The sequence below is a fragment of the Glandiceps talaboti genome, chromosome 18, assembly GCF_964340395.1.
Source record: "Glandiceps talaboti chromosome 18, keGlaTala1.1, whole genome shotgun sequence".
Taxonomy (NCBI): Eukaryota; Metazoa; Hemichordata; class Enteropneusta; family Spengelidae; genus Glandiceps; species Glandiceps talaboti.
The window spans coordinates 18,394,655-18,405,000 of record NC_135566.1 but is presented as its reverse complement, the minus strand read 5'-3'; the positions used below and the strand labels follow the sequence as shown (position 1 = coordinate 18,405,000).

The following is a 10,346-nucleotide window of genomic DNA, read 5'->3' as shown; positions in this document are numbered from 1 at the left end:
CGAAAGCACTACTTCGAATAAAACTTTGACCACACTCGAGCTCCTTACATAGAAATGGTCTTTCATTTGTATGGATCCTCATATGCTTTTTCAGATCACTATTTTGAGTTAAACTTTTGCCACATGTACACTCCTCACATTTAGTGGCCAAGATATAATAGAAAATAACTTGGGCTTGAATGCGACAGATTCCCGTCACCTCTGGTTGGTTCTCTGAAATCGCGAGTTTAGAATCGTGTACAGTACAAGGACTCCAACCCTGGTTGATTTTATTAGCAAATGCACTGATGCATTCTATTTACTAGTATCAGAAGGTAAAATGTAGACTGTCAACAGTCGTCTTGACTTTTTTGTAATTTATCTTTAATACTATTGTTGCCGCTGAAATTATTAGAATACTGTGTTCGCTGAACGTTCTATGAAGTCAAGAAGACTGTTCTAACTCACCTAGACTGTCAACAATAGTCTTGACTTTTTTGTACTCTATCTTTAATACTATTGTCGCTGGAATTAATAAAATTAAACATAACATGGTGTGGATGTTCTATGAAGTCAAGACAAAGCTAGATTATAATTATGTACATGTGTTCGAATCCTCAGTGATCATAATGAGTGAGTAGCGCTTTCTGTATGTGCATTGTGCATACAGACTTTTCTATTAGATTGTATGTTATAGGTTATGTATTTGCACACAACTAGTATTTAAAAAAAAAACATTTCAGAAGGATTTTTAGGAATATAATCTCCGTCTGAATACTGAGTAGGTAAAATGTAAAAAAAATCGAAGACGTTCTAAACACCGTTTTCTTCCTAATCTCTGTCTCTTTTTTATTGCCCGTCGTCGCGTCCCTGGACTGCGCGCCGAATCACAGCGATCAGGGGTTACGACGGACAATGTCGAACATTTTCGACAGATTTGGAACACACACATAGCAATACACATTGTTACGTCACGAACGATTTTCAGGATCGATCAGGAATTCTGCAACAATGGGGCAACAGATGAACATATGTAGACAATTGTACAAAATTTGAGTAGCTTTGGCCTACAAGTATAATAATGCAAAGTCCGGATTCTTCTGATTTCCATCTTGTTGAAGAAAAAGCAACTAACATGTCGTCGGAAATGCACCCTGAACATTTGTTCCAACAAGGCTGGAAACGCGCAGACTGGGGAAATCTACCGACCACTGTGTTGACAGATATTTTTTATCTACTGGATGACAAGTCTAGAGGACGGGCCGGAGTGGTGAACAAACACTGGCACAATGTTTACAAAACACCGAGACTCTGGAGAAAGTGTCACTTTAGGCTGCACGGATCATTCCGTGACGAGCGGGCTATCAAGTACGCCCGCACCCTGGGACGTTACATGCGAAGTGGCTATATAACATGCGGAATCCATAGCGACCGCTTTGCTCGAAGATTTCAGAAATCCCTAACTTCATATCTCCATTATTTGTATAACCAAAGGACTCAGCTCGAAGACCTGGCCTTTACCAGATTTGAACTTGAACGATACTTCAGAAATCAAGATATACGTTCAAAATTGATCAGATCGTTGAAAAGATTTTTAAGAATCCAAAGGAGGCTTGTTTATTTCGATATGACGTCATGCGCAATGGGTGAACTCGAGGGGTACCAAGTATTACAGGCGTTGACGAACAAGTGTGATGCAACTGTCCAATTCTTACATTTAGAGGATTTCTTTGGGTCACACATTTCTGTGTATCGCTCGCAAGAGTTCGTTGACGTAATGTCTAAGTTCAAGACTTTGAAAGTGATAAATATGAACTTCAACTGCCTGTCAAACAAACTTCTGTTAAGTCTTGCGGAAACCTGCGGAAGAACTTTGAAAACGCTCAATATAAAATGCTTCCGTGATGATCCGTACTCGCAAATTATTTGGGGCAGTTCATGGGGCGAGCTGAAACGAGCATGTACTAATAATCTATCTGTGTGTATCTGTTTTGATGGAGTCTACGCGTATGAAATAGTGCGACGAGTGCTAAACCCTGCTATACCATTGAGTCATGTCGACTTGTATGGAGACAATGAAGACGACACATTCGATCCGGATATCACACTCCGATACTTGGCGTTGAACTTCAACGACACCTTGCAAGAGATTCACCTTGACGTTCAACCTGGTTCTCTGGAGGTAGGCCACGGTATGCTCACTCTGGTGAAGGAGTGTAAACAACTTTTCCAACTCGAAGTTAAAACGATGGTTGTTGATCTATTCTCGCTGCACCAAATGTTCCTCTACATAAAAGATGAATTGGTTACTCGTGGAGAGCGCCCTCGCCTCGAAGTGTTCAAATTAGTTATTAATATGATGCCATTGGAATACTACGAAGAAATGGCTACGATTTTCCAGGAATTCCGCGACTTGTTCGAGGAAAATAATTTGGAGTATCATTTCCAGGGATTTGATGAAAATGGAAGAGCTGTGGCTGAAGTGTGAAGTTTACCTGAAAGACGGATATCGTGTTATTATTCAAGGGACGTAAAGTATATTGGGGATTAGTTGCATGAATATAAACAACCCAATTTCATAGTTTCCCCACAAAGTTTTGTGTCAATATTTTGCAATCTATAAAATTTGGATAATTTTCTGTCTTCACCAGAATAACGATTTGTAAAAACGATGCAATTGTTTCAGGAAATACAGTTGACATTAAATAAAACTTGAACTTTTTTCTTTGCATCTACGGAAATCTTTATTGGCAGTTCCATTTACCGACATAAGGTTTCTGTCTGCCGAAAACCATTTTGTATGATAAAGATACGTTTTGGTGAAACGAAGTTTTATCTAACAGATAAACTGCCATCCGACATGATATGTTTTACAACGAACTGTCCATTAGTTAATCAACAGTTTAGGCGGGAAAAAATAATTGTGTGTTTCCAATAACATGTTCTCTGTAAAAAGGGCAGGTATAGGTCAAGAATTTATTTTATTTTATCTTTACCCCTTTAATTGTTTTTTTTTTTTTTTGAAATATATTGCTTCGACCAAAAAGTAATAAACGAAACGTCCACCAGACTACCCCTTCTGTAATAGTTTGATGAAATATGTATAGACAGCACTGGGGAAAGAAAACAGTCTACGTACGAAAATCTATTTTGTAAGGTCGAAGACAAAGCATTTCTTACATTTTTGTTTTAAATGTATAGAATGTTTATGATCAGGGAACAGTTCAGGGAAATATCGTCGTAAGATGACATGCCTATTTACGGCACCCATAAAACACGTAAAATTACGTTTTTATTACTTTTTACGAGAAAGTCATGCTCAACGCCTGAACATATTATCATTTTCCTCAATATATTTTGCCAAATTTAACATGTTTTGGGTGGAATTTTAGAACTCAATTACCGAGTTACTCTACTCAGCTTTATGTACTTAAGTAAAAAAATCCGGGTTTAAATTCATGGAAATGCATCATCGTAAAACCACAGACCCCTTTACGGCATCGTCCAAGAAAACAATTGCTCTGGTTTGTGAGAATGTGAAATAATAGTGCCGATGATAGTAAAAATGAAACTTGATTTGACTTTTGGTTGCTAGCTCCATTCAAAATAGGGAACTTGCAAACCCGCCATGTTGAATGTTGCATCGTGGGAAATGTAATAATAAATACTCATCAATTAGTATTGTAAACAATATTGTTATATTGTTTATAACCACGAACGATCAATTCATATTTAGCCTGACCAGTGTGGGAGGTTTATTTCATCGGTAACTCCAGATAATTATATAAGATATTACGATAACCACAGATAATTCCATAGTCCTTTGTATCTGATCATGCTCAGTCTGGATTGCAAGTTCCCTATTCCCTTCCATGATGAACGACGATTTAAAAAATGTGGTTTAATTAAGTACTAGCTGCTAAATCGTGGGTTTGTTCTAATTAATGAAAAAAAATCCCGATTTGATTAATAATACATTTAATTAACTACAGATTCTCTCTATAAATTTATTCTTATAAATTAAAAATTAAAAACATCCGTTTAATTAAAAATACCATTAAATTGAATTGACTGCGTCATCACAGATCTGGCTCGTAAGAATGTGAATATGTTGCTTCTATGTTGTTTTCATCTCTACAATGTTAAATTTAACAAAGCTATTCCAGGTCTATATGACTTTCAACACAATATCAGGATTTTATAATTCTCAACTCGATGAAAAAATAAGTTCTAGGCAAAATGTGTTGAATTGACAGAGCAAACGGTATACAAACTCGATACTACGTGTTAAGAGCCACGTCGTGATGTAGAACGACCAGGGTATATATTCCATATTTATGGCTTGTGATGCACTAATACCTCGAAACATTAAGTCTAACGACATTTGTACACGTACACATCGCTAGGCACTAACACTTTCAGTCAATATTTAATTAAAATCTGTAAGTGGGAAAATAACAAATAATTGAACTTTTAACCTCAAAATATTTACACTCATATGTGGCGTAGTTGACATTTGTAGTAAAAATACCTGCCGAATGAAACGTAGGTATCAGTTTTGTTTCACAATGTGGTCGACGTCACGGTGTAAATTTAACAAAAGAAATGTGTGAGTGACATATTTAGCATTAATAATGGTTATGTATTAAGGCCCCTCTAGCTGTAATAACTGGAAAAAATATTTTTCGAAACTGCATTTTAGTTTCTAATTATTACCTCCGCCCACGATATTGTCATCAAAGTATCTCAAGATGAGATAAAGACTAATTCATTACATTTTGTGTCGATCTGATTCCGGATTTTCATTTCACTGAAGGTTTTGTAAAACCATTTTAAATTCCGTGACATATTCTGAAATTTAGTACAATTATACAAAATTTCATACAAACATTTTTCACGAAGTGGTAGAAAGACTTTAATCTGTAAAAGACAAATTATTGCATGTATAAAGTAAACACTCGGTGCATGCAGTTGTCACACCATTCTGTTAATTTCAGCGGCAACACTATAGTATTAAAGATAAAATTACAAAAAAGTCAAGACGACTGTTAACAGTCTACCCCTATAGTGTGCTCCTGGTTTTAGAACAAAAATCCACTGGTCATGGAATTTCAATTTTTGAATTAAATCGACGCTTTTAACTGAAGGTTTTGTGGATAGATAATTAAATCACATTTCTAATTAAATCCACACTACTGTTTCATTCATTAGAACAAAATCGCGATGGGAAATCCAGTACTTAATTAAACTGTATTTTAAATTAAATCTGCATTTTTATTTCAAAAAGAACAAACTGTCGATCTAGTCATGGAGACATCCATTATCCCAAGACTTATAATGTAATTCATAAAAGTTACTTCATGACTAGGCAAACATTAGCAGCAGCAGCAACAACAACAACAACAACAACAACAACAACAATATTGCAAAAATATCTGTACGAAACTTTTATTGTATTTTTCAATGGCTCAATATATCGAACAGAAATAGAGTTTAAATAATTAGAACTAGTCTAAGAACAGACAGTGGAATGCATATGATTAAAAGCGTGATCTCGAAAGAGACAACTTCTTGGAATATACCTAATGGTACATACAGGTGCAGTGAATAGGCAGATTTGTGGTTTATTAGTTATATGTTGTTTCAGACAAAAATGGTGCTTTTAATAGAACCCCCCCCCCAACAAAAATGTGGGAGAGTATTTAGCTGTTCATATGTGGCGTCCCACTACAGATGAAAGATAAGTGCCCTCCCTCCCTCCCTCCCTCCCTCTGGGTTTCAACTTGCCCGCCAGCCCACTACCCACCCAATATTATGAATTATTAATATCCACTCCCCACCAAAAAAATGTTTGTGCTTTCTACTATACCAACAATTCATTTTGACTGACACAATGTGAGCCCCTCGCTCTACAATTCAATGTTTTTACCTCTTCCACTGTATCAAACTCAGCACGTCCCCGCCTCAATTAGTCCTTCCTTGCTCCCCTCCCGCTACCGATCGAAAAACAATTGCCCGCCCACAGAAAAATTGCATAAGAACAGCTTTTTGAAACGATCTTAGAATAGCGTCGTTGACTGCACTTGTACATATCTGACCGTCTTACTTCACGACCAAGTCGTAATATTCTTGGTGGGATCGTTGCTTGTCTGTGTTCCTTCAGTACTAAACTGATGATAGATACCGATACCATACATACATGGTTATACACATGTTTTGGATGGTTTTGATGAAATGTTTTAATATAAAGAGCACGGTCTTGAAAAGGGCATCTTTGAGCGGAATGTTGTAAACACAGAATATACCTCATGGCTATATAAAATTAATAAATATCTTTACGTCATGCCTCAACTGATCAGCTAGCCATCACGTATTGTGAATTAACTCGGTCTATCTATATTTTCATTATATTAATACTTAATTTAAGGAAAACAAATTCTCTACTTCATATGAAATTAATGAAAATAGCTTCATTTAATCTCGGTATTTATATTGACATTACCTGGCCTTGACTTCGATGTTTACACGTTTCCACGAATCATATGTCGTTAATTTGAAAACAAACGAAGGTGTTCGAAATGAACATTTGTTTTCAGCGAATCAATTTAGTGTCAACGTCTCACGATTGTTGATTAAGAAATATGTTATGTTGAATAACACGTGACAAGCAGAAGTCGGAAAAACCCAGATTGATGACACATTGATAATAATAAGTTTATTGATTTTTGATAATCATTTTCACCTTGAAATGCCTTATATATATTACTTCACTGTATACATATTTATATCTAAATTTGCTTTGAACAGAGACACGTTACTTCTAACCATCGCTTGTACACCTTGATCTAACGGTACATATATTATAGCACTACTTGAGGGTAAGTTCATATGACAGTCTCACAGTTCAATTGCTCTCGCTCTCTCGCTCTCTCTCTCTCTCTCTCTCTCTCTCTCTCTCTCTCTCTCTCTCTCTCTCTCTCTCACGCGCGCGCGCGCTCGCTCACTCACTCACTCACTCACTCACTCACTCACTCACGCGCGCTCTCTCTTTCATAAATATATCACGTATATGTCTGTCTGTCTGTTTGTCTGTCTGTCTGTCTGTCTGTCTGTATATATATCTGTCTGTCTGTCTGTCTGTCAGTCTGTCTATCCACTTCTGTGTTTTTCATTTTATGTAATTCCTTCCAAGTCTTACAAGTTACTTTTATTTTACATTAATTTCTTAAGGTAACCATGGTGATGAATGTAACTATGACTGCACACTTTCATGCAGAAAACAATTCTTCAAACTTAAATCCCGGTGTATTCATCACAAACAACAGCCATGGAAATGCGAATGATTGGATCAATGGGTCTTATGGATATTTAGTCAAAACTCTATATTTCATTGTCAGTGTTACTGGAATCACAGGCAATTTACTGGTTATCATCGCCTTTTACCAAGTTAAACAACTCCGAAACCTCACAAATCGCTTTATCGTCAGTTTGGCAATCACTGATCTCATCGCTTGTTTGATGATGGCTCTCCTCAAACAGTTGCCAGGATACCGACTTCCGTCTGGAGTGTTTGGAGAAATAGTTTGCAGGATTGTCACTTCCGAGTTCTTACTTTGGGTAACATGTGGAACTTCCGTCTGGCATCTAACAGCAACATCACTTGAACGTTACTATGGTATTGTCCACCCGCTGAGTTATCATAACATCTTTAACAAGAAGACAGTTCGTGGCATTATCTGCCTGATTTGGATAGTAGCAATACTACTAAATGTCTATTTTGTATTCATATTTCACGTTAGTTCTGACGGGACTTGTGTTGTACGATGGCCGGGACAAAAAGCCCAAATCGTGACGGGTATCGCCGTCATCCTCCTTACTGAAGTTGTACCGGTATCAATAATGCTACTTACTTACACAAAGATTATCCTGTCTCTTCGAAGTGACGAACGACACCTCACAAATACGGGACAAGGCGAGAACAGCAAAGCTATGCTTAAACTGAAAGCCCGCAGAAATGTGATCAAAATGCTCTGCATGATCGTTATAACATTTTTAGTGTGTTTCACGCCAAATCAAGTTATATTTTTTATGTACAATCTGGGATACGAAATCGATTTTAATGCAACTTACTACCAGATTAGTGTATTTTTAGTGTTTGCCAACTCCTGCATAAACCCTATAATATATGCATTGAAGAATAACAGTTTCAGACGTGGTCTCCGTTTATTATTTTGTGGAACCAGGAACCAAGTGGACCCAGAGATTGCCGTGGTTTTCACTCCAGCGAGTATGAGAACATATTAAGTACACATGTATATTTGCATATATATATTTCATTCGTTAGCCTATGTATTTGTATATTATGACGTCATATCACAGGATATTGATCTAAACAGCATAAAGTTGCATTGAACCATCTCATAGATTTGTTGTGAATTTTATTTTTATTTTTATTTTTCCATATTTCAATTTTTAATGTGTACCTCATGACAGTCACATGGTGGTACACAACGATGTAAAGCTGTCGATGACATCTAAACAGCATAAACTTATTTTACATTGAACCATTTCATAGATTTGTTGTGAATTTTTATTTGTTTGTTTGTTTGTTTGTTTGTTTGTTCGTTCGTTCGTTTATATATGTAATTATTTATTATCTATTGATCCATATTTATGATTTGAACCATTTCATTGCCTGATGACATGAATTTATACTGAAAAAGATGTAATAAAGTATTGTTTCAATTATATAATCATGTCTGACTCATTGAATTATTTTATAGTTATCTACAAGTAATGTTACATTCTGTTACATGCTATGTTACTTTCGCAAGTAAAAGTTGGTGTATAAATCCTCATGGGTGATATTTCTGATTTCTGTGATAAAACAAACAGAGAGAGAGAGAGAGAGAGAGAGAGAGAGAGAGAGAGAGAGAGAGAGAGAGAGAGAGAGAGAGAGAGAGAGAGAGAGAGAGAGAGAGAGAGAGAGAGAGAGAGAGAGATATGGGGGGAGGGGGGGGGGCAGTAGATTTGCAATATAGCATATCTATACCAAAAGAATAGAATTGTAATATTTGAAAGTAGATATACATAACAAATAAATCCATTTTCCGCTTTCAAAATATTTTAAAACAACAGCATGAACAACAACAACAACAACAACAATAACAACAACAACAACGATATGTATGATGTGTTCTACTAACCTACATAAAACGATTATCAAATGACACTACCATTCGCAATCCTTGGGAATGTCTGAACAAGGAAAGTACACGTTTTGAAATTCTTGGAAACACTTCAACTACTGCGATGAAATGTTTATCGCAAATATTTTTTCACCACTCCGGGGCATTGACTTTGAATGACCTTTATACCTGCCATTACTTTGACAGGTGAATAGTATATCGATCCATTACAGTGTTTGATGTTATTAGGACTGGATACAAAGTGTGAATTATGGGATAAGTGAAAGAACAAGTGTGTTTAATATAATCTCGGTTGAATAATCTAGGTATAAGATCTTATAAGGGACCGTCTCAGATTGTCGTCGCATTTGGAAATTGTTCATATCCCACATTTAAAAGTGCGATATTGACATCAGGGATTGACATAGCGGTAGAAATACAGCTTTACAGTTTAAAAAAGATTTCGAACATGATCTTAGAGGAAAACTGAACACAGCACTGTAGAAAGTCAGTCTTATCGTTCTAAAGCATCCAGCAGGCATTGCCCAATAACAGGAGGAAAGTTCAGTGTTAGTGCAGGAGGAAACTGGAGTACCCCGAGAAAACCTGTGTTGTTCGGTAGAGCCAAAGTGAACGACACTCTTCTTACTGTACGTGGTAAATTTAATGAATGGGTTCGAACCCTGACCGGAGTGGTAAGAGAAGCAAGTGGTTATATCACTCGGCCACTGACAACCCGACTTAATTTTAACATCGAGAGTGCCATTAGGCTATATATGCAGGAACATTCTCACAGAGTAGAACTGTGTTAAAAACTGGATATTCTACCTTTGGCGGAACATGAACAAATACACATCACGTACAGCCAACGAGTCAATTTACTGATTTCATTCTAAACCAGATGTAATTAACTGATCATGCCTTCCCTAACTACAAATATATTTGTTCCCAAACACATCATTGTTGGTCAGGAATTAAATATTATTAGCTATAGTCACCATACATGATGCACCAAATATATCGAATATACAAAACTATATGCAACTTTTGAAACAGGCCACTGTTGTCTAATTTGCCAAATTTCATTAATTATGCAAATGAATTATTAAGATATGGCTACATCAACATTATTGTCACCAATCTATGTACCAAAGTTGACAAGATTCGAAACGTGCATTC

The 10,346-nt window shown here is 36.4% G+C and overlaps 2 protein-coding genes across 2 annotated transcripts; both read left to right on the top strand.

The window, feature by feature from the left end:
• Positions 1 to 1,060: 1,060 nt before the first annotated feature.
• LOC144449780 (F-box only protein 39-like) lies at positions 1,061 to 2,467 on the top strand. The gene has a single exon (XM_078140354.1). It carries the CDS (start codon positions 1,061 to 1,063, stop codon positions 2,465 to 2,467), a length of 1,407 nt encoding a protein of 468 aa, XP_077996480.1.
• Positions 2,468 to 7,233: 4,766 nt separating this feature from the next.
• Positions 7,234 to 8,283, top strand: LOC144449779 (somatostatin receptor type 2-like). The gene has a single exon (XM_078140353.1). The coding sequence runs from the start codon at positions 7,234 to 7,236 to the stop codon at positions 8,281 to 8,283; it is 1,050 nt and encodes a 349-aa protein (XP_077996479.1).
• The last annotated feature ends 2,063 nt before the right edge of the window (positions 8,284 to 10,346 follow it).